General features: G+C 40.5%; 1 protein-coding gene across 1 annotated transcript; it reads right to left on the bottom strand.

Moving 5' to 3' along the window:
- Nucleotides 1–1,747: 1,747 nt before the first annotated feature.
- Nucleotides 1,748–25,695, bottom strand: LOC124290367 (ankyrin repeat domain-containing protein 13C-like). Its single transcript, XM_046727075.1, has 13 exons — nucleotides 25,587–25,695; nucleotides 22,774–22,815; nucleotides 21,504–21,608; nucleotides 20,326–20,457; nucleotides 19,606–19,672; nucleotides 19,221–19,365; nucleotides 17,561–17,692; nucleotides 16,696–16,763; nucleotides 14,208–14,292; nucleotides 8,296–8,445; nucleotides 5,858–5,886; nucleotides 4,826–4,926; nucleotides 1,748–4,030 (listed from the first exon to the last, which is right to left on the bottom strand). The coding sequence occupies exons 1-13, from the start codon at nucleotides 25,693–25,695 to the stop codon at nucleotides 3,897–3,899; spliced, it is 1,299 nt and encodes a 432-aa protein (XP_046583031.1). The 3' UTR covers nucleotides 1,748–3,896.
- Nucleotides 25,696–25,763: the final 68 nt, after the last annotated feature.

Genomic DNA, 25,763 nt, shown 5'->3' on the forward strand with positions numbered 1-25,763 from the left:
TACTTCCAATAAGTCCATGAGGAGAGAACCAATGCCCCCAGTCAGATCCTAATGAAATCAGTTAATGATATGGTTGCTATCCAGCTTTGAGGATAAGAGCTGGCATTGGGTTTAATGCTGGCTTATCAAGTTTACCCAAGCAGGGGACTGAGAATGGGCTTGAACATTCTAGAACATTGTTAATAAAATCTACGTCTAAAAGCTTGACAAGTTATTGCTCTTAACACCAGACTCACCACTCCCTTTGAATTGTTTAAACGCCTGTAGCTTATGACTGCTGTTATTCACTTATCACTTAACCAGCTCAATTGTAATGCTGCTATGTGATCTAGTGACATTTCTGACTTTGAGTCATCATATTATTCTATCTGGAATTAACAATGATTAGCAGTCTGATTAATTTATGAATCACCGACTACCTGAAGCACATCCAGCCACGTGTGGCAGTCGTCAAACTCCATGCTGCCACTCCCATTGCCAATGATTTGCATATAACAGCTGAGCAGCTGAGTCTATGTACATCATATACAAAGTCTACCTACCTAGTCTAATATCACACATGATATATATACTTATATACAGTTACATTGGAGACTAGGAATACAACACATATGTCAGGGCAGAGCATGCAGGCTTAGTTCGACAATTTAAGGGTGGAACATCACTAACAGCCTTGGTTCATCACAGACAGAAGCACCTTGACAACAAGCTGCTTTAGTGTAATTCAGTACAGCTTGACGTCTAGCTGCTTTAGTGTAATTCAGTACAGCTTGATGTCTAGCAGCTTTAGTGTAATTCAGTACAGATTGATGTCTAGCTGCTTTAGTGTAATTCAGTACAGCTTGACGTCTAGCTGCTTTAGTGTAATTCAGTACAGCTTGATGTCTAGCAGCTTTAGTGTAATTCAGTACAGCTTGACGTCTAGCTGCTTTAGTGTAATTCAGTACAGCTGGACGTCTAGCTGCTTTAGTGTAATTCAGTACAGCTGGATGTCTAGCAGCTTTAGTGTAATTCAGTACAGCTTGACGTCTAGCAGCTTTAGTGTAATTCAGTACAGATTGACGTCTAGCGGCTTTAGTGTAATTCAGTACAGCTGGACGTCTAGCTGCTTTAGTGTAATTCAGTACAGCTTGACGTCTAGCTGCTTTAGTGTAATTCAGTACAGATTGACGTCTAGCTGCTTTAGTGTAATTCAGTACAGCTGGACGTCTAGCTGCTTTAGTGTAATTCAGTACAGATTGACGTCTAGCTGCTTTAGTGTAATTCAGTACAGACTGACGTCTAGCTGCTTTAGTGTAATTCAGTACAGATTGACGTCTAGCCGCTTTAGTGTAATTCAGTACAGCTGGACGTCTAGCTGCTTTAGTGTAATTCAGTACAGATTGACGTCTAGCTGCTTTAGTGTAATTCAGTACAGCTTGACGTCTAGCTGCTTTAGTGTAATTCAGTACAGCTGGACGTCTAGCTGCTTTAGTGTAATTCAGTACAGCTGGACGTCTAGCTGCTTTAGTGTAATTCAGTACAGATTGACGTCTAGCTGCTTTAGTGTAATTCAGTACAGCTGGACGTCTAGCTGCTTTAGTGTAATTCAGTACAGCTGGACGTCTAGCCGCTTTAGTGTAATTCAGTACAGCTTGACGTCTAGCAGCTTTAGTGTCATTCAGTACAGCTTTATATCTAGCTGCTTTAGTGGATGGGAGGATCTTTATACTAGTAAGAATGATAGTGATAGTGTCAACAGCTGGATCCGTGATATTTCAGCCGTACTTTGGCTCCTGTCCTCTACACATGATTGGCTTGATGAAACAATGAGGTACTGCAGTATACTATACACATCAGTGTGGGTGGAAATCCTTCAGTAGTTTTATGTGTCAGGACAACCCTCACATAACCCCGAGGCAAGATGAGCTGTGATGGGCCTGATGGGTGAGAGATGACCGCGCTGTGTCATCAGCATTGTTTGTACCTAAAGTCAAAGGCCGAGGCAACATTGGTCCACTTAAAACACTGTTCACTGACATTGTGGAGAATCTTTCTATTTTGAAGGACTTGCCATGTTTCCTGATCAGCTTGATATGGAATATTTATACTGTCACATGTTCAGCACAGATTTCGTCTTGCTTTCACATATTCCAAAAATATGGTATCAGCCCTGTTTATTCATTCCAATATTTGGGTCCAGTCATTTTCCTCAAAATATAGGGCATCTAATAGCTTCTTCACTTCCACAACTGGGACCACACATGTGTCCACACTTTCATAATAAAGGCCATGTTTCCTGATGATCCGGAACCATGTCCATGTCTAACAATCATCCTCAGACACTTATACCAACTGAAACCTGTGACCAACTGTCCATCATGTCTCATGTGCTCCCTGTGTTTTGTCATATAATGACTCAGGTGTACCATATAAAAGATTGTTGTTTCTAAAACAAATAAATTTGTCATAAAAGCTGTCAAGATAAATACATATATATATGTCCAAAATTGTAGAGATAAGTATATTAAAAAATGGTTCCTCCAAAGTCTGTCAATGTTACAACCTCACACAGCCATATACTGGTAGTCCATACCATTGTCAGTCACAAGTAGCACTTCCACATGCCTGAACACTGTAGTCAACAGTTACACTCTCAGGTCCTCACATGCACCATATGTTATACTAGCCAAGAGCAAGCTATAGAACAACTGTGAACTGTATTACATGTACCACTTGCTCTTCCCTGTATCAACAGTTCATTTATTCAATTTCCAATGCTAACTTGCCCCTTCCCAATATCAGCTGTGTCAATTTTTATTCTGGGTGAACTATATCATGTATATTCAGAGTGTCACTTGTCTTCCGTATATTAACAGTGTCACATGTCTTCCCTATATTAACAGTGTCACTTGTCTTCCCTATATTCACAGTGTCACTTGTCTTCCATATATTAACAGTGTCACTTGTCTTCCCGATATTCACAGTGTCACTCGTCTTCCCTATATTAACAGTGTCACTTGTCTTCCCTATATTAACACTGTCACTTGTCTTCCCGATATTCAGTGTCACTTGTCTTCCCTATATTAACACTGTCACTTGTCTTCCCGATATTCACAGTGTCACTCGTCTTCCCTATATTAACAGTGTCACATCTCTTCCTTATATTAACAACTTCACCTCTTCCGTATATTCAGTGTCTCTTGTCTTCCGTATATTCACAGTGTCACTTGTCTACCATATATTCACAGTGTCTCTTGTCTTCCCTATATTCACAGTGTCTCTTGTCTTCCCTATATTCACAGTGTCACTTGCCTTCCCTATATTCACAGTGTCACTTGTCTTCGCTATATTAACACTGTCACTTGTTTTCCCTACATTAACAGTGTCACATCTCTTCCTTATATTAACAACTTCACGTCTTCCGTATATTCAGTGTCTCTTGTCTTCCGTATATTCACAGTGTCACTTGTCTTCGCTATATTAACACTGTCACTTGTTTTCCCTACATTAACAGTGTCACATCTCTTCCTTATATTAACAACTTCACGTCTTCTGTATATTCACAGCGTCTCTTGTCTTCCGTATATTCACAGTGTCACTTGTCTTCCATATATTCACAGTGTCTCTTGTCTTCCCTATATTCACAGTGTCTCTTGTCTTCCCGATATTCACAGTGTCACTTGTCTTCCCTATATTATCAGTGTCACTTGTCTTCGCTATATTAACAGTGTCACTTCATCGCTGCAGTTGCCCAGGTTTGTCAGTGGCAGATCTATGCCTATACACACGCCCTCCTCCTCCTCCTCCTCAGCGTCCTCTGAGTCCAGACACAGACGCTGATGCTCTTGGAAGATATATGGGGAGAGATGTCGGACGCTGGTCAGCACGTGGACAATGTTAGCCTCAAAGTACAGTCATAAGTCGGGAAAGCGGTTAGGGTCTTCACGGTAATCGGAGGGAATAATGAAGAGTTCTTCAGGGAGTTCTTCTTGCCATTCAAACATTGTGAAGGTCACTTTAGCAGTGACAGTTGGGAATACTGGAATTTCTGAAACAAAGCATCCTTAGCTATAACAATCGTTTCAACGATCAAATTAGATGCTGATATATCACATGTAACATAACGTGTAGTATGCCTAACCAAACACGATTTTGTGAGAGCCAAGCATAAATCTTGATATGCAACACTCAGCACTATTTAAGCTATAAAATGTTGTCCATTAATATTAGAACTATCTGCAATATTTTCTGAACAACACAATCCCATGATTATCATCATGAACATTTTTTATCACAATCGGGATATGATGACATGCAAGTCACCGTCCTCACCATCCAATCTGGTTAGTTGCCTCTTATGACAAGTACGGGTTGCTTGCTATCATTTAATGGGAACTATGCTTCATACCTAAATTAATAATAAGATTCAAGATAAGATATAGAAACAGGAAAAATTAGAAATGGACTTCCTACAAATATTTTGTAGGAGAAGAAACTAATGAGATCAAAGAATGTATATCATAACTAAATAAGTCAAATGACGCCTGTCTTGATCAAGTTCGTGTCCGCATGTGTGTATTGTTGGTTTGTTGTTTAACGCCACACTCAACAATATTTCAGCTATAGGGGCAGTCTGTAAATAATCAAGTCTGGTTCACACAATCCAGTGATCAACATCATTAGCATTGATCAACGCAATTGGGATATGATGACAAGTGTCAACCAAGTCAGTGAACCTAACCACTTGATCCTGTTAGTCTTATGACAAGTATGGGTAGCTGAAGACAACTTTTACACAGATCTTTAAGGGTCATCTCTGCATGTGTATAAGGATAATACTTACCTATCTTCACTGGGAACCCTGGTGGAAGTTTGGTGGTCATAAACTCTCTCAGTTTTTGAAATTGTTTAAAAGGTGCCACAACTTCTAGAACATCTAGTAATCTGAAAGGAACATGGAAATATGTTATCAGAGACAGAGAATTACCCCAGCCATAAAAATGTCATCATCCTACAAGACTGGGATTTTCACTTTAAAGAAAAAAGGAAACAAGACGACAAAGTCATCAATATCCCTCGCAATGGCAAAATACTCTAATGACTATGTCTACTAGTTATGATTATGTCAAATCTTTTGGTGAGTATATGGCAAAGTGGAAGGAGAGCATTGAAAGGTTCTAAAGTTCTGCTCCAGAAAGGAGCACTACCACCAAATTCAGTCGAAGCCAAACTTGTTGCCATGGAAACACCAAAAATATTTTATTTAGAATTCCAAAAATACCAAAAGGCACCAGTACACACCATACCTATCTATGTGCCAAGTTTGGTGAAGAAATATTGATTGGTTTTAAAGTTCTGCTCTGGAAAAGAACACTAGCACCAATTTCAGTCAAAGTCAAACTTGTTGCCATAGAAACGCAAAAATATATTTTATACAGAAATCCGAAACTACCAAACGGCACCAGTACACGACCAGATCTATCTATGTGCCAAGTTTGGTGAAGAAACAGTGAACGGTTTTGAAGTTCTGCCCTGGAAAAGACGAAAGTGCACGGACGGATGGATGCACGCACGCACCACGGACGGAGTGCATTTTATACCCCCCCGCAAAACGCGTTGTGGGGGATAAAAAGGCACCACTAATGTGAAAGGTGCACACATGGATCCCTCTTTGAAAAAGTTACCTTAAAATTATTTGCTTTTTAAAATGATTACCTCCCCTTGTCAAGAAAGAAATTGATCAAACTTTCATACGAACAGAGACTGGACATCGTAATATATTTAAAAACTAAAGAAGAGATGTCTTTTCTATTATTTACCATCTTTGACACAAAAAACTATTTACAATGGCTCCAAGAACAGCATCAACACTTACATTTCAACACTCATCGGGAAATCCTCACTCTGAAAAGAGAAAAATAGTTACACATTCTCATGAACAAGATTCTTTTTGTCCAAATGGCACTTTTTGAAATCTTAACTAGCGCTGCAATGCACTCACTTTTACCAACACTGACTTCATCGCATGTTAGGAGGCAGAACCAGTAACATGAGTATTACTGCTGTAGCAGAGTGGGCAAGTGATGGTGCTAACTATCAGAGCACAGCACATTATTACCTCAGATAACCCAAGCTGCCTGTTAGCTGACTTATAAAACTGGGTACCCATTTTCTGCTGGGTGAACAGAAGCAATTTTGAACAAACTAACTTGCCTAAGGTGGGACCAGATGTATCACATATGGGGCAGGACTGAAGTCCAGGAAACTCTCAGAAGTCAAGCTGCCAAACACGGACACCCATCCAAGGCCTCTCCTTGCCTAATATTGCTCAACATCAACTGATTTGTGACCTGAGTCTATACAGAGGACCATACACAACCACACCAGACAAGCGTGTGTGTGCTAGTGAACAGGTTATTGTGACCTGAGTCTATACACAGGACCATACACCACCACACCAGACAAGCGTGTGTGTGCTAGTGAACAGGTTATTGTGACCTGAGTCTATACACAGGACCATACACCACCACACCAGACAAGCATGTGTGTGCTTGTGAACAGGTTATTGTGACCTGAGTCTATGCACAGGACCACACACCACCACACCAGACAAGCATGTGTGTGCTAGTGAACAGGTTATTGTGACCTGAGTCTATCCACAGGACCATACACCACCACACCAGACAAGCGTGTGTGTGCTTGTGAACAGGTTATTGTGACCTGAGTCTATGCACAAGACCATACACCACCACACCAGACAAGCGTGTGTGTGTGCTAGTGAACAGGTTATTGTGACCTGAGTCTATGCACAAGACCATACACCACCACACCAGACAAGCGTGTGTGTGCTAGTGAACAGGTTATTGTGACCTGAGTCTATGCACAGGACCATACACCACCACACCAGACAAGCATGTGTGTGCTAGTGAACAGGTTATTGTGACCTGAGTCTATGCACAGGACCATACACCACCACACCAGACAAGCATGTGTGTGCTAGTGAACAGGTTATTGTGACCTGAGTCTATGCACAGGACCATACACCACCACACCAGACAAGCGTGTGTGTGCTAGTGAACAGGTTATTGTGACCTGAGTCTATACACAGGACCATACACAACCACACCAGACAAGCATGTGTGTGCTAGTGAACAGGTTATTGTGACCTGAGTCTATACACAGGACCATACACAACCACACCAGACAAGCGTGTGTGTGCTAGTGAACAGGTTATTATCCATCTAGTGGAAAAGCAATGTTTACTAGGGCTGCAATGAATACACTACGTGGCGAATATGATACATATCATGAATTCTGGGTAACGAATATGAATGATTATTCACGAATCGAATATAATATTGTAGTTAAGTGATTGATGCACTTTATGGAACGTCCATGTTGACAGTTTTGATTTCTCACAGCAATAACCAGTGATCTCATGACACTCAAATTTGGTATGTAATAGTTAGTTGACAGTACAATGTGCAGTCTTGGCAAACTAACATGACTTGCACTTCTGCAATGCTAGTACATGTTCCATTCTTGCATATCTCACTTTGGAAAGGACATAAGGGTTCAAGTAAAACATGCTCCCTTAAAAAAATTGTAAATATTCGTTAATATTCGGTTCTGGTGACCACGAATAACGAATTGAATTCATGAAGGGCTACGGTTCGTTTCAGTGAATATGCGAGTGAATCGTTACAGCCTTAATGTTTACTGGTCTTTAGAGTCTTGCTATGATCCCCAGTGTACAATACATTCACCCTGTCACTCAGAAGAATCCTGGCACCGATGGTAGATGTCAAGATGCGTCTCTGTTCACTAACAGTGAGTGAGTTTAGTTTTATGCCACACTCAACAATATTCAAGCTATATGAATGCGGTCTGTAAATAACCAAATCTGGACCAGACAATCCAGTGATCAACAACATGAGCACTGATTTATGCAACTGGGATTCGATGACGTGGCAATCAAGTCAGCGAGCCTTACCACCCTATCCTGTTAGTCGCATCTTACGACAAGCATGGGTTACTGAAGATAAATTCTAACTCGGATCTTCATGGATCCTGTTCACCAAAAAGGGAATGGGTATGGGAAATGTGGATGTGAAAAGCCTTTTTGGGCTCCTTCAAGGTGCTTGAGCTGTGTGCTCTCCAGGGAATTGAGAAACTCGTAAAGCATGTTGATCTGCTGCTTGAGGAACATACAAACTGCAGTTGAGCAGACACTAATACCTGGGTAAGTGTAGCATATAATCAGAAAATTATAATAAATAAATACTAAAAACAAAGCGCATTCCTGCTTCTCACCATTGCAACAGTTGCCTTGAAACCTTTGGTACTCTCCTTGGCGATGAGAGTCCGTCCTAAACATGGGGGTCGTCCCGGCAACGCATTGATGTAATCACACCAGCTGGTGATGGGGTTGTCAGGTGGTTCCAGGGATGGGCGGCGCTCAAACTGAAACAGCAACACACCTTACATAGTCATGTTGTGTAGATAGGTCTTATATTCTTACCCAGATTCAACTCCTTCTTGAAGAATACAGTATACAAGGAAACCTTTTGCTCTCTTTTCTTTTAAATTTGGAAATTTTATCTATAAATTGTATATTTATATACTTATCCTATCTCACGGTATGCATCTTCTTATTCTTCTTCGACCATGTGTGGAAACGTGCTATAGCTAAGTTGAATATAACCTTTCTGGCCTCTAACCACCTGACCTCTGCCCCCACTCCGACATCGACACCTGTCAATCATCTCTATAACCGTGCATATCGCTCAGATGATCACGTGACGACCTGTGCCTGTCATTCTCGTCTTGGAGCTTCCAGTAATCTGAGATGTGGGGCAGGTCGGGTGGGCATTCGTGTGAGATAGGATAAGTATATAAATATACAATTTATAGTTAAAATTTCCAATTTTTTAAACTTATCCTATCTCAAGGTATGCATTATCCCACGGTTGGCAGGTGGGTCGCAGATTAACCTATCTGTTCTACAACTGTGAGGACGCATAGCACAAGGAGGCCAGGAGACAGCACCAACTCCCGATATGCTAACTCCAACTTGTGATGGGTTGCTTTAGATAACCCCTTGGCTTACACAGCACAAAAACTGTAGGGAGTGGGCACTCCCGAATTAATGTGGTTTTCAGCCGCAACTTTTGACAAGCAAAAGGACGCAGTTTGGGAAGTAGGCCCCGCCTCCCCGCGATTTATCAGGTGACCCCAGTATTCTGGCCAGTCCCTGCTTCGAAACTACCCCCCACAGACACATGCTGGAAGGCGATGAAAGAGGGAATAGCCCGGTTGCTCAACTAGTTTAATGTTCAGTACCAATCTCCCTAACTTCAGTACCAATCTCCCTAACTTACCAAAGGTGAGAAGGACTTAGGAGCAGAAAGCTTCAAAAACCATGAAGGGAATCGGAAATCGACTCTTCACTGACGTAACTCAGAGAGTAGTGGTCAGTAAGCGGAATGTCGATCATCTCTGCATGTAGCACAAGACTAGCCTCACAGTCTATCGAGTCATAACTTATGACAGTGCAGACACGTCCTACTTCCATAGGTGAGAACGATCTAAGCCCAAAAGAAAAAAGTACCAAGACATGGATTACATTGATATCTTTTATTATGTACAGAGCAAAACCGACCAAAAAAGGATTGCTTTATCTGCAAACACGGGTTGATGACAACTGCTGCACCAGTACCAAAGGACCGAACTGATGCAGACCTTCAACATCTGTAACCGAGAGATCCCGAGGGTAGTGCGAGGCAAAGACGGTATCCGACTTCCAAAAACAACCATCCATGGTGGACTGGAAGGACCTATTCCTGTGAAGCGCCATGGTGGAAGCCAGAGCCCGGGTCTTATGAGGGTTCGCTGTCGTAGGTGGAGGAAGGTCCGCAAAAGCATATGCACGCAGGATTGTAGATCTCATCCAAAACACCAAGGTAGTACGGGAGACTTCCGAGGCAAAGGCAATGGATAACGGGATAAATAGTCTCTTGCGCAACCTGCGGTGATCCTTACAGGCAGCTAGGTAAATCCGTAATGCTCGAACCGGGCATAAGGAAAGATCTTCCATGTCATCTGGACCCAATATAGTAGACAGCGGCGGGATTGTGAAAGAGCGATCCGGCTGTCCTGGCAATTGATTTTTGGCAAGAAAATCCAACCCCAAACCAAGGAACACCTTAGCATGTCTAGACCTTTCAAATCTCACCCAAGAGACGTCAAGCACATGAAACTCGGAAATACGAGCAGCTGTCACTAAGGCCAACAGAATAAAGGTCTTGAAAGTGACATGCACAAAATCCTCCTCTAAGAGCTCATAATCTGCTGATGAAAGGTGATTCAGTACAATGGAAAGATCCCAGGCTGGAGGCTGGAACTTCCAGGACTGATCAGCAAGTTTGTAAGATCTAAGGAGAGACTGGAGCTCAGGGACAGTGGATACCTTCACACCAGAGGCCGTCGCAATAACTGTGTTAAGGGCAGCCAGGTAGGCAGACAGAGTAGAACCTTTAAGCTTCTTAAAGGTTCGCAGATGCTGAAGGTATTCTGCCACCATCTGTGGTGATGCCGTAGTGGGTGATGTTATGCCCTTCATCCTGCATTACGCTTCATCATAAAGTGACCTAGAGGAGGTACGGTGCGCAGTAGTAATGGCAGTAGCAACATGCTTCGAATATCCTTTAGCCGTTAGCGATTTGGGTAAATGCACCAAACGTGAAGAAGGAGCGTGAGCGGAGACCAATGTAGTTGATCGGAGTGTGGATGAACCAGTAGATCGAGCCGCTCGGGAAGACCTAGAGGATCTCTTGAAGATCTATGAACCAACTTCTGGCTGGAACACTTGAGGATGTAATTTCCACTCTGTCGGAGATGGACGATGCATCCGGGACAAAGAGTCCGCGATGACGTTCTTCACCCCTGGAATATGATTGGCTCAAACTGAGATGTTGAGGGTGTATCAGGTCGAAGAACTGCTGTGTCCATCGTAGAAGTTGCAGAGACCCTGTTGACCCCATCCGATTGATGTGCCATACAACCGCTGTGTTGTCCGAACAGACCATGAGAGACGACGCTTGTAGAATCCCTTGCCAGTGACTGATCGCAAGAATCACCGCCCTGAGCTCTAACATGTTGATGTGGCAAACGCGATTTGCGAGAGACCACTGCCCGGCCACTTGCTGATCTAGAAGATGAGCCCCCCACCCGTGTAGAGAGGCGTCTACATACAGGTGGTGAGAAGGGTTAGACGGCCTTAAGCAAACTCCGCCGCAAACATTCAATTCAAGAGATGGGGGTGGAGCTCCGGAGGCAGAGAGATCAGAGCAAGTGGGTTTGCCCACTCTGATGTGAGGAGCCAGAAATAGCTGTCGAGGCCGGAGTTGCAATTGACCTTGTAGAGTCAATGCCTGAGCTGACGTCAACAAGCCCAGTAGCTCCTGCCATTGAGGAAGCGTCCTGGGTTGTGACAACATAAGAGGAACCAGGCGCTGTATCTTGCAGAAGTGATCCCTCGGCACAAACAGTTTGTTGACCTGAGTGTCGAACACTGCTCCGATAAATTGTAGATGGCGCGTAGGGACTAGTTCCAACTTCTGCAAGTTGACCAACCAGCCTAACTGGCGAAGTAGCCACATCGTGTACTGCATGTGTTGAGGTAGAAGGCCATGATCGGACTGTGCCTGGATACAATCGTCAATGTAAGCTTCGAACACTATCCCCTTGTGATGGAAGAAACTGGTTATAGGATTCGTTACCCGTGTAAACAGCCATGGGGCCGAAGAAATTCTAAACGGGAGGACACGCCACTGATAGTGGGTGCCCTCCAAGACAAACCGAAGGAACTTGCGATGAGCCGGAAGTATTGGTATGTGAAGGTATCCATCCTGGATCAGGATGTGTGATGAAAGTGAGGCGGAGGTTGTAGAAACATTTTGTGGAAAACCTTCATATTGAAATTTAGTCTCAACTTGTCGGAATGTTTCTTTGGCACCAGAAGGATTGGAGAATAAAACCCCGGGTGGGTCGGAGCTGGGCCCTGGGACTCGATCGCAAATTTCTGGAGAAGAGTGTCGATCGTGGAGCGCAGAACAGCCTTCTGCCCAACGGGATACGTTCTGTGCTCCGGAGACAAAGTTAGAGGAGGATTGCCGATAACAGGAAGTTGGAACCCCCTTGAGAGTGTGGAAAGGACGTAAGGGTCGTCCAGAATGATCCAGTTCGGGGCATAAGTCCCAAGTCTTCCGCCTACTGGGGAAGCCTGGATAGGCACGACTGGGGGCGGAAGAACCCAGTCGTGCTCTAATGTCTCGGAGTCACTGCTTCTCAGGTCTCTGAGAAGAGGACTGGTTGGAGGAGGCAGCTGGTCGAGAAGCAGTGAACGCTCTACATTGACGATGAGAACTTCCCCTGGAGGAACCTCTCCCTCGAAAGGAAGAAGTCGAACCTGAGCGAAGATCCGGGTTGGACGGAACATAACGAGCCAGCCGTCGGTGGCGCAAGGAATCCTCAACCTGTAATTGTTGGAATTTCAACAACTCCACTGACACCTGTAAATGAGCTTCCTGCCCCACTCTAGTGGCAACGTCTCTGATAGCTCCATTGAAAAGAGACTTGCCCGACCACGGTTGCCGATAGAGATCAGTTCTAAATCTATCCTTCCATGAGGACAAATGAAGGGGCCCCCGATGCCGCATCGCTGTGACGTAGGAAAAGAAATGGAACAACTGATCCAAAATGGTCTGAAAGAGCTCTTGTATTGGCACCATCGACGCCCGAATATACGCCTGTTGATGAAAAGTTGCATGGGAAACAGACATGGCAACTGCTTCAGTAGTCGTTAAGACCATATTGAGGGGAGCCAAAATCTTCCTGATGGCACCATCCAAATGCAGTAGCTCCCGATCCTCCACCAAGAATGGTGAGTAAGCTCTCTGTTTCGATCCCATCAATGCAATATCATCATCCACCGGAGGGGAGACAATAAGCGAAGAAAAACCATGCACATGGGAGGACGCTAAATTAAAGCGAGGGGCTGCAAAACCATCCTTCACCTTCCTCCGGTTGTCAAATGCCTCATCCAAGGAAGCAGCCAACTGGGTGATGCAATGACGTGGTGGAAACGTGATGGAACCAAAATCACCTGGCTTCATGTCAAAACAAGACAACAAATCTGAAGGCGAACTACTACGCTGAAGACGTAAACTACTAACATCCGAAGATGAAGTACCATCTGAGGTGGGAGAAGGTGTAACCTCCTCCACATGCTGAACTGGGGCAGTCGGGTGACGAGATGGGTGAGTAAGCGCAGAAGGCTCTGGAGCATGTGAAGCATCCGATCTAAACGCTACAGTAGGTGGTAACCGAGAACCCACTGAACTAATCTCACGAGAGACAACAGAGGAGGTCGTCGAAAAGGGCGCATAAGATACAAGTGGTGTACTAAGCGTCGCACTCGGGACACACGGGGCACCAGGAACAAGCGTCGCATAAGATACAACCGCTGACATACTGACGGCAAGTGCTGCACTGAGTGTACCAGGAACAAACGCTGATTCCAGAACAGTAGTAGAAAGCGTCAAACCGATAGCGTTAGAAGTAAGCGCCGAACCAGAAACAGAGGGCCCTCTGAACGAAAGTGCTGAACTGGAACCAAGTAGCGCTCTGAATGAAAGCGCTGGACTGGAATCTAGCAGCGCTCTGAATGAATGCGCTGAACTGGGGTCAAGTGGCGCTCTGAATGAAAGCGCTGAACTGGGATCACATGGCGTTCTGGAGGTAAACGACGCATTGGAATAAAGTGGTGGTACATGACCAAAAGGCACAGTATGGAGTATGGAAGTAAAAAAAACCTCACTAGCAGTCATCGTCAAAGTCGGAGGAATCACAGGAGGGTGAGAAAGCGCCAACCCAGTATGATCCACTGTACCAGAAGAAAGAGTCGCACTTGACACAAGGGTTGCATGGGTAACAGACGTAGACGCAACCACTGAGGTGGAAAGCGCTGAACTGAGAGCAAGCGAGGCTTCAGCACTAGAAACTACAGATGACGGACGGGACTAAACAGTTGAAGAAGGCACTATCACAACCGTGAGATAGGATAAGTTTTAAAAAAAAAATTCACATCTGTAAGTACATTTTTCTTAGACTTGGCATGAATATCGGATGAGCATTGTTTACAAGGTCGTGATTACAAGACTTACAGCACAATTGTCCCAGGTGCCTTTACTGAAGTTCTCCATGATGGCCTTATTCTTCTGTACATCCTCTGGAGACAGGTGCTCTCTCCTATAACCATGGTAACATATTATATTCTCTGATGATATCTCAACAACAACAGAAACATTGACAATAGCAGATACATATTATGAGTGAATATTTAATAATTTAATGATTCTATTTTCAATTCTGACCAATCTTTAAAAAAATGGTATCATCAGATTATGTTTCGAGGCAGAAGTGTTATTCTCGATAGAACGAGGCATGATGTGTCATTGCATGTGCTTGGACGATGTGTTTAAGATAAAGATAAAGGTAATGATAAAGATGTTTAAAGGTCACATGCAACCAAAAAAACAAACATAATTAAAACACAATTATCACTTATTCATGACATATAATATACATTGCTGATTGTGAAAAAACATATAAACAAAATTATAAACGTACAATCGCGAATCAAAAGTGCAATATTTTGTACTTGTGTTTACTTCCCTCGAAACGAAGCACTCGGGAGACCGAACCGAGTCAGAGCGGGTGGGTGTGCACTCAAGTGTAACGAAGTCTCTCATTGGCTGGTTCATTTTGCCGATACCCCTGAGGGCTCAGTGTGTGTGTGTGTATATAGAGATGATCTGTTTGATTGGCATTTTAGAAGTATGGTGAGTAATAAGAAAGTAAGATTCTTTATGGATAACAACTTCTTTTTATTGTATATGATGCGACGTTTCGAATGGTATGGATTTTTATACCATTGTCAAGCAAGAGTGACAACGGTATAAGAATCCATACCGAAACGTCGCATCATATACAATAAAAGAAGTTGTGATCCATAAAGAATGTGTATAGAGATGTTGGGTTTTGTAAATACATGCTCTCTGCATTTGCGTTCTATCCAATCAACAAATACTGAGATGGTGAACTACTGCGTGGCTGGAAACTGTCGTTCGTCCAAGTACAAAGCAGGACTTGAAACTGACAATCTGAGTTTGCACCGGTTTCCGTCCGATCCAGTCATCTGAGAAAAATGGATGCAGTTTGTTTGCAACCAACAGACATAACATGTCATGTGTACAAGTATCACACCTGCCTGTCTGTGTAATTACATAATGTGACAGAGACAGAACCCAGGTGCACGAGCCATAAGTCAATGTATTTTGTTTATGGTGTAAAGTCTGATAGGTGTTAAGTTCAAATTGCATGTGGTCAATGATTGGAGTTGTGTATTGCATATTGCCATTAGCAGACAGGCAGGCAGACACATAGGTGTCAATAAAACAGACATTGAGTTTTGTCTGTGACAGAGACTGCTTATCACAATCAACATATTTGTCTATGTTTCCATAGACATGTATTAAAACATTTCAGTTTTCAAGCCGAGGAATTTTTAACAATGAAATTAGTATTTCTAATGGTACACTTTCTTGAAAACTTGGTTTGCAAATCTGCAACCAAGTATGGGACCACTGTACTTTTATTACTGCAGACCAAAGATGCTTGTAATCACAAGAAACATCTTTTGTTCTCCAACTCCGACCACAGCGATAATCCTTGCACGCATCACTTGCTGTGTTTTTACGAGTCGCCTTCCCGGTTCAAGCCGCGCGAACCTAATCAGTGCGCATGCGCTATGGGCGCAGAGCAGCACAGCTGTCGAAACCACTTTTCACCCCAGCGGTGGGGTGAAATTAGTAAATCGATTGAACTACGATTTCGCGGGGGGGTTTCATCGCGATATTTTCCAACTTTATAAGTTGAATTTGCATTTTTTATAATTTGTTATTGTAAGTCCATACCGAAAGGTATCAGAATCTGCAAAGTTGTGTTTTGTGTTGCATGTGACCTTTAAGATAAAGGTGTCATCACATATTGATGACATGTTCTACAGTTGTTCAATGGATGTTTTTAAGCAGCTGAAAGCCCATAACACAAGGATACTCTTATCACTTATCAAGTCGAAACAGTCTGACAAAAATCTACCGAACAGAAACTGACAAATTGACACATGATGTGAAGCCAAACCATATAAAAAAGCAAAACATCAGCTAAAAACATGCATTTTTCATGTTTAAATGCAAGGTTTACTCAGTGTTGACCTGACGAGACCTTCTTTTCATGGTTTATCTGAGCTTCAGGGAGAGAGGTATTGAACTAGAAACACACTACAATAAACTACGGTTACAACAAACTCAAAGTGACCACAAAATTAACTGGTCATAACTGTAGTTAACTTAATGACTAAAAATATGCAGCAAGAGGTCAGGAAAATACAAGAGTTTGTTATATCCGTAGTTCGATAGATGTTTGTTGGTTACTGAATCTGACACAAAGGAGATTGAATTGTAAATATAGTTCTCTTGGAAGTGGGGACAGAAAGTTCAACTTGACATTGCCACCATTGTTTGTCAGGAGCAGGCATGGTGGGAAAAATCATGGGGCAATTTGAATCAATAATACAAAATAATGCCTCACCTTTTACGAGATTCAAGAGTTAAATTATTTACACAGTAGAAGTCCGCCCGGAATTCCCCAACCATTTCCTGAAACAAAAGGGGTGAGGTAAATAATATTCAGTAGTTTACTTTTCTGACCAGTATTCATAATGCCACTTTCAGGATAGCTCTCAGTTACATTAATAGTGAGTGAGTGAGTTATTATTTAACGTCACATCGGCAATATTTCAGCCATATCGTGACGAGAACATTTGACATTGAAATAGAATATATATAGATATTATAAAAACCTGCCAACGAAGGACAGTAAAAATACTAGATAATCACTGATATGAATATAAAACTAGCAAACAAAGCTAAAACATTCCAATTAAAGAAGACAATACAATGTAAAAAATGGGCTATAGATCGCCAACAACTGAAGGTAGATCACCATACTAGGGACCATGGGGACTTACAGTACCTTTGCTACCTGCATGGACCCTAGCTGGATTTACACCATCCCTTCAGCCGCTGGCGATAGTATGACAATTTAGCCAACAGGTAAAATAACAAGAATACTATGTTTAAAATGTGATAATTTATATTTTACTTTGAAAGTTTTGGGACTTACGTACCCTCTCAGGAGAGTTACATTAATAACAAAAACAAACAGCTTCAATGAGATGATTTGCTTTCCTGACCAGTTTCAATTTATCAATCCAAATGAGTTTTTAAGATAGGTTTCATGCAAGTTGATATATCTCTAGCCGAGCAGAGTTTCCTGTGTCCAAGTTTCGCAACAGTTAGAATCCTGGCTGAACTTGTGGATTTAAATAATTTGAATGAGCAGTGTTTTTTGCCATAAACACTGCTGACTGTTTCAGGTGAGGGAGACAACCTACTGTTTTGTCTTCTCGGAAGAGCCATCCACTCTGGGCCCTAGAGAAGGAGATGTTCTTGGTGGACATCTGGGCAGCCATGATGTCGCTGCTCATCAGGATGTCCACCTCATCCTCAAGTTCCATTTCACTCTCCTGCAACACAGCTCGCAACATCATTGTACGCAGAACACACCATATGGAGCACAGTCCTATGCTATTATAATTATATCTCTTGAAAACTAGCAAGATGTCATATATTAATGCATAAACGTATTTTGTATTTATTTGTCCAAGCAATATATCTGTGAGCAAGTTAGTGAGTTTGGTATAACACTGCACTGCACAGTGTTCCAGTTATATCACAGCCTGGCAGCTTAATGTGAGAGGAAAGCCCTAAATAATGCAAGTCTCAGATGTTCATCACTTTTGCGAATCCCATGAGTCTTAGTATGGCACTGACAAACCTGCAAATATACTGAGAGAAAAAAATAAGGGATCACATGTAAGCACAAGTGTTTGTTTATTTTTTCTCAGGTTTCTTCACAAACTATGCGACACAAAGCTTGTGAAGAAACCTTGGAAAAAAATAAAGAAACACTTGTGCTTTCATGTGATCCCTTATTTTTTTCCCTAAGTATATAATCAGGCAAACTCAGATTCGAACCCACAACCATAGGTTTCTTGTGTGCCTAATGGATACAACTCCACACAACAGTGTGCTCAGTAACAGGACCTCTGTGCCCCAGTTATGTTTCTTGTGAAAAGTAAACCAGTGATAGCTAACATCCTAGGATTATTTCTTGATGCAGATTAAAAATGTCTATCTTCCACTATCAGACTGATGACAACTGATCACCCTCAACTGTCAGCATTAGAAAAATACTGACAACATTGCATGTGGTGACCTAGTCTCTTCCTGATGCATATGTGATAATATTAGGGAGTTTTGAAAGACATTTAAATTCTATATTATCAGTTTGGGCTGATATTCATATAATTCTTCAGCGTAAGTAGATGGTTCTTGAGACTGTCATGCAGAGAAAAAAAATTCAATGCAAATACATCAAGTCATGAATCCCTGACAATTAAATAATATCCTCAGGTTATTCATATTTCAATCCTGTATCAGTTCATATTTCAATCTTATATTCATATTCATTTCACATGGACCTATATTGAGACTCAATTTATTCAGTTTCAGGGGCATATCAAAGATTCTTAGCAAATGCGGATTTTGCTACTTTATCAAAAAATAGAAGTGCTTATATTGACACACAACTTTTATCTGAAATAAAGTATTGGCTGAATGAGGCATTTATATTTACATGTATGAGCACAGATGTACAGAAAAATTCAAGCCTTTTAATAGTGATAATGCCAAATGGAATGTAAAAATGCATATAAAATTGCAAGTTAAGTATCATATCGTACTGGGAGCATCACATACATATCGTACTGGGAGATGGTTGTATCATGACATCCCTACTATACATATAGAGGTCGGGAGTAATACATATTTCACATACTGCTGTATAGATTCAGTGACTTGACACAATATACATGATATATCAAGAAAGATCAAAGGAGAATGAGCATGCATTTAATAACATTCTCACATTGGTTAAGAAGACAGAGTTAAGATAGTCAAATGATAAATAATAGCTACCATTGTCGGACTGACCTCGTATCGAATACGCTGGAACACCTTGAGTTTGTTGTCCAATACTGTGAGGGACTGACGAGGACCAGCATCGCCATTAAATACAAATGATATATCACCCCGCTCCCAATGCATGTCATTAAAATCTACTAATGTTGTATCTAATCTGCAATGGAAAGGAAACACACAATTACAACCTGTAGCAGTTTAATAATGGCATGATTTTTGTTATTGTTTACTAAAAATCATCTCAGAATTATATTAGTATGATTAGCGATCTCCGCTCATTACCCATCAACTGTGTGTATTCAAATTTAGGCCAAATGAAGGGAATACTTCCAAGGCTGGAAATGAGATTCTACTCAAGAAATGCTTTAATATCTCAAAGTTATTTAGCAAACATTACCTTATACATGCCCCTTTCTTGCGTATTTTGCATATATCTGAAGGTAGAATTCTGGATACTAAGGGCACTGAAAAACACAAACAAAAGATTTCAAGTTGCTTTATGGTGATAATAGAACAGGTTAGTTTTAGAACTTTTAACCTTGCTCTCAGTAGGTTAGTGTAGACTGGGTAAAGACAGAGTTTGACTGCAACACTGTTCATGAATTTCCTTGTTACGACCCATAGTGAATAAAACAAAGATGTGCACATTTGAACTGTCAACTGTCTATATGACAGTAAAAGACAACAGCAAACTATAAATTTCTCTCAGTACCTGTTTGACATCATTGTAATCACCTATCAGTAATTGGCAAACTGACCAAGGATGACTAACACTTGCAGTCACCAATAGGTTCCCCAACAACTTGGGAAATCTCTACGTCATGTTCATAGTGATGGAACTTTGGATGTAAAGGTTTAATGACGAGTTGCCACTGTGACAGTCTTACTGATAGACCTTTTATCTTCCAATGACGATATTATATTAATCTACTTGTATGTAAGCAAACAACAAAAGATGTTACTGTAGAGCATAAGAGGGAGAGGATGCATGACTTTAAGTTCTAATTTTCAATAGCTTTTTATCCTCAGTCTATGGAGGTATATACTCACACACAAAGCAAAAACAATTCTAAATTTTGAGATGGAAAAATGTGAAGAAACATTGTGAAAGTCTCACCCCAGCTCTGAAAGTCCCACTTGAGTTCGAGGTAGAAATCATCTATTTCCTTCAAGGCTTGGATGAGTGATGGACGCCTTTCTTCTAGCAATTCTCGAGACTGTTGCTTCAGCTTTCGTAGAAGGGAAACAACTGAAAAAAGAGTTGAGATCATCATCATCTTCATCAAAGATGCTGAATGAACATTTGGCTTGACATTAATGATAAAACCTTCCATGTAAGACAATGTTATGATAATATTGATCATGTTCTCTTTGCTTAAGTTTAAAACGCAGCCTCCCAATCCGGCAGCAAAATAACTATGTCTATTACAACAATAGTATTTACTGTTTGTAACAGATTACGACATTTTGTATTATGGATCAAATATTTATGCACATGTTGTTTCTACCTTACCATTGTATTTTATGCAGTATGTTGTACACGACATCTGTAATAATTCTGCAGTGAAATGTTAATGATGAACTTAAATTGTACATGCTATTTCTTTCAAACGCTTATGGAACAAGCGATCCTGTACTTTAAACACATTGTATTTTATGCTGTATGTACACGACATATGTAATAATTCTGCAGTGAAATGTAAATGTTGAACTTAAATTGTACATGATATTTCTTTCTGTACTTTAAACACATTGTATTTTATGCTGTATGTACATGACATATGTAATAATTCTGCAGTGAAATGTAAATGTTGAATTAAATTGTACATGATATTTCTTTGAAATGTAAATGTACTTTAAACACATTGTATTTTATGCTGTATGTACATGACATATAATCATTTCTTTGTAAATGTTGAACTTAAATTGTACATGCCATTTCTTTCAAGCGGCTTATCGAACAAAGCGATCCTGTATTTGTAACATGGAAATGGGAAATAAAAACTTAAATGAAAAAAGTAAACAAATTGATCATGTTGACGTAATGAATATGTAATGGGAAGTAAACTTATTACCCTGTTTACTCATGTGACCTCGTGTCAGTATAAAATACTTTTACTTTATTTCACACTATAGACAATACTTCAAGAGGTCATAATGAAACAGAAAACAATTCCATGTCATGCCCTCTGATCCTTTAACTGTGTATAAAGATTCCCTAAATATAATAGCCGAAAGATGCCTCAATAAGCATGATAAGGGGTAGCATGTTTGTGTGAAGTCTGCCATACTTACTGGTCTGCCTGTTGCCGTAGCTGATGGCTTCTGCCAGGGGCGTCCACCCCTGCAGGTTCTTCACCTTCACTGGGGCTCCATGGGCCAACAGTAGGTGTACACACTCTGACAACACAGGAAGTCACAGCTCAACAACGCTGGATTTGCAGTGTGTAATTCATATAATCTACACAAATGTATATGGCATTCCTATTACTGATATAGTACTTGTATTGATTCCTTTATGGTGCTGACAAATTGAAAACAGATTCCGTAACAACATTTCCATGGGAAAGGCTGATATTGGAAAATTTCCCAGAAACACTCATCTACACTCAAATGGATTATGTTGATCACCGACTTGTGATATTTGAAAAGTCTGTTATTAGATATAAAAATCAAATGAAAATGAGGTGAATTACCATGACAACCATCGATCTAAGACTTCTGGTCTGTTTGCACATATTTGGTGTTACGCAAAATAAAATGTAAATGCCATAACTTTTTGCTTCTGATATTAGAATATTATCATAATTAAACACATTGTCACAATTTGGATCAGTAATCTGTGAGCTCTTTAGAGACATTATAATTGGGACATCAAGGAGAATGTAAAAACAGCAACAACACTAGAAATCTGTGTTAATGTGAAGGTAGTATCTGGATGCATTATTAAAATATCCCCAAAATTAACACACCACATGCTTTCTGCAAATAAAATTTCTTAATCACACACCCACAAATGACTTATTAAGGAGTGTGAATGAGTGAGTTTAGATTTACGCCGCACTCAGCAATATTCCAGCTGTATGGCGGCGGTCTGTAAATAATCGAGTCTGGAACAGACAATCCAGTGATCAACAGCATGAGCATCGATCTACACAGTAGGGATAAAATGACATGTATCAGTCAAGTTAGCTAGCCTAACCATCTGATCACGTTAGTCACCTCTTACTACCAGAATGGGTTACTGAAGATCAATTCTAATGCGGATCTTCACGGGTTGATTTAGCTGGCTAAATGATGTTTCAGTATGGCTGCCATGTCTGACATGCTTAAAGACCGATCAGATTTCTATGAGTGATACTTGATGGCACCATAGCTTTCGTTCATACAAAGATTCAGCACATGAGGTTTCATGAGAAAAAAAAATATCTTAACTCACTCACTTCAATCAGGAGAGCTAGCAAATCATAAAACAGTAACCACTAACCAGGTCAGGTAGCTACCTTCATATTATTCCTGGTAACATGTATAACCAAAGATAACATCAAGGCAATGTCTGACTCACCCTTGTGCCCCAACATAACAGCCAAGTGGAGAGCTGTATTGCCTGGAACAGAGACAACATGTCTGGTAACCATGGTGTAAAATACAGGCATGGGAGGATGAGCAATGTAATGGAAATCAAATGAAGCTTCACATAATTGCTTAACTTGGATCCCCAAAATGCATCACTGTGAATATTTTGGAGTTGAAAATAGACACACTCAAATAAATCCTTGGGCTAGAACCAAAAGCTTCCGAAAATATTTAGTTACAGAACAAGTTCAAGTCCATTTAACAGAGTAACTGACATGGTTGAACATTTTGAGATTGTTGGCAGCCGCAGCATGGTTGAATCCATTCGTTGATACATCTCTTTGTATGTTTGCTGAAGAAAATGATTATTACGATGTCTTATACATGTCAGTTTATTACACACTAAGTTCATTGATTAATTTCAACGAAACAATTTTACATTAAACTACTAACAGGGTACGCCCAATCATAGGGAATAAGAAATGGTCACCAGAGGAGGAGGCTGGTTTATGTATAGATGACAAAGACGATGCCCCCTGTAATGCATGTAACACCCCTGAAGATTAAAAACATACGACAAATATTTGTACAGTCCATTTCAAAATTAATCAAAACTCAATAATAAAGTTAAGGATTTACAAGATTGTTTACACATAGAAACAAAAGGACCTTGATATTGGTCCAGTTGCCATAAGCGGTTTGTTTGAACCATTCTATTCAATTACCCTTTTCGATGAAACTCTGTTTATCGATATATGACATTGGTCCAGTTGCCATAAGCAGTTTGTTTATGAACCATTCTATTCAATTACCCTTTTCGATGAAACTTTGTTTCTCGATGTATGACATTGGTCCAGTTGCCATAAACAGTTTGTTTATGAACCATTCTATTCAATTACGCTTTTCGATGAAACTTTGTTTCTCGATGTATGACATTGGTCCAGTTGCCATAATTATTTTGCTTGAACCATTCTATTCAATTACCCTTTTCGATGAAACTGTTTCTCGATGTATGACATTGGTTCAGTTGCCATAAGCTGGTTGTTTGAACCATTCTATTCAATTACCCTTTTCGATGAAACTTTGTTTCTCAATATATGACATTGGTCCAGTTGCCATAAGCAGTTTGTTTTCAATGAAACATATGTTAAATGACATATTATGACATATATGATTTGCTGTACAACAAAAAAAAAGAAAAAAAAAAAAAAAAAAAAAAAAAAAAGGACCTTGAATTATTTCGCTGAATGCATAGTTTTCTTCCAGCAATACAGAGCATTGTGGTGAGTGAGACAATATGGTTATGCACTGCTTTTCTCACTATTACAGCAATATCACAGCAAGTAACACCAGAAATAGGCTTCACACAATCGTATGTTTTAACCACCTGACTACTCAGAATGGGTCACATGGCCTTTAAATTCACTTAACATCTCACTCTCTCCAGTGATGGATCTCTTTAATCATGTCAATATTTTTAATGACACCTGCAATCACATGCTTCAGCCACCCTACTACTACACAGATGTTCTTTTTACTGTTTGTGCTGAACAGTTACTGTTAAAACAGGATTACATTTGGCAGTATTGCAGTCTGTCTCTACAGGCTTGTCTTCACTCAGCTACCAGGTATGTGTACTTGATGCTGTATTGTCTGTTAAAACATTTAAACGTGGAATTGCATAACTATAGTGCAAAGTGCTCATCTAAAATTGCAAGGTACTCAACAAGTCCATATATTTGTTCATGAATGAAAATGCATAGCCCAAACCATCCATTGTTCATGTGAGGCAACAATTAGTAAGCTTGAGACGGGGTAAAATTACATGACATGTAATGATGAGAATTTGGACTTGAATCAGGAGTCACATGTATATTTTGGGGATGTTGTCACATTTTTTTTCAGAACCCTTGAATATTGTGTCTAGCAACTAGTAGCATAAACCTGGGAAGATATGACTTAATCAGAATCATGGTATTGATTCTTCAAATTAGGTACAGACCCTATCCACAAATAGTGTTCATAGCAGCACACCACTCACAAGCCTGTAATAAAGTTTAGCATTATTATAGGGCTGTAATACTACTGACACTTTGTGGATCGGGATGCTGGCCCATAAAAAGATCATTCCTAAGGATAAAGCAAATGTTGCCATTACATGTACTTTTCTAATATAAGTGACCTTTTGGCTATCTCATTTCAGGACTATATGTTATATGGTTTTTACATGTATACATGACAGCATATTTTTTTTCTATTTTTCCCGTTTGGTTTTGACATATGGCTGTTTCCATTCAACAATCATGGTAAAAAACTAAAATTATAACAGAAAAAACCCCAAAACCCACCCATAACGGTTGCTCTTTTCCTATTTAGATTGTTGCTCAATATTTTTAAAAAGGCCATTTCATATTGATGTATTCTCTATGCACTTAGTATCAAATGGCAACTGCTTCTTTTGGTTCGGCTACCATAAACAAACGGCCCCTCATAAACAAAGTCATTCAACACGATTTCGTTTGATATCAGTTCAATATCTTTCTGTGATAAAATGTTGTTTCTGACAAGAAAAAATACTAAAATAACACACAATATTTTCGTAAACTGACAACTGGGTAAAACGTTATACTGTTCACATTAAAATCTTACAGAGCAAATGTACCAGCCGATGGCAGATAAAAGAATAGCAAAGATACTAAATTAAATTTGACATGATGTTCAACATCTGATTCCATTTCGGCCGTGAATAAAATCTCTGTTGTGTACAAAGGGTACAACGCTTAACGTTTGGCTAGAACTAACCATGAATGTCTTTCTGTGAGAGATCATAAGTTCTGATAAGTTGTGAAACTCGACGTATATCATCATTAAAAACACTTTCATGCAAGGGGTAATCCGAGTTGGCCGCCATCTTTATTTACAAGCTGACGTAAAGGGGAGCAGTCATTGCTTTAAGCTGTTTTTAATTATGATGGATTG

The sequence above is a fragment of the Haliotis rubra genome, unplaced genomic scaffold, assembly GCF_003918875.1.
Source record: "Haliotis rubra isolate DU_JTF1 unplaced genomic scaffold, ASM391887v1 Scf463, whole genome shotgun sequence".
NCBI lineage: Eukaryota > Metazoa > Mollusca > Gastropoda > Lepetellida > Haliotidae > Haliotis > Haliotis rubra.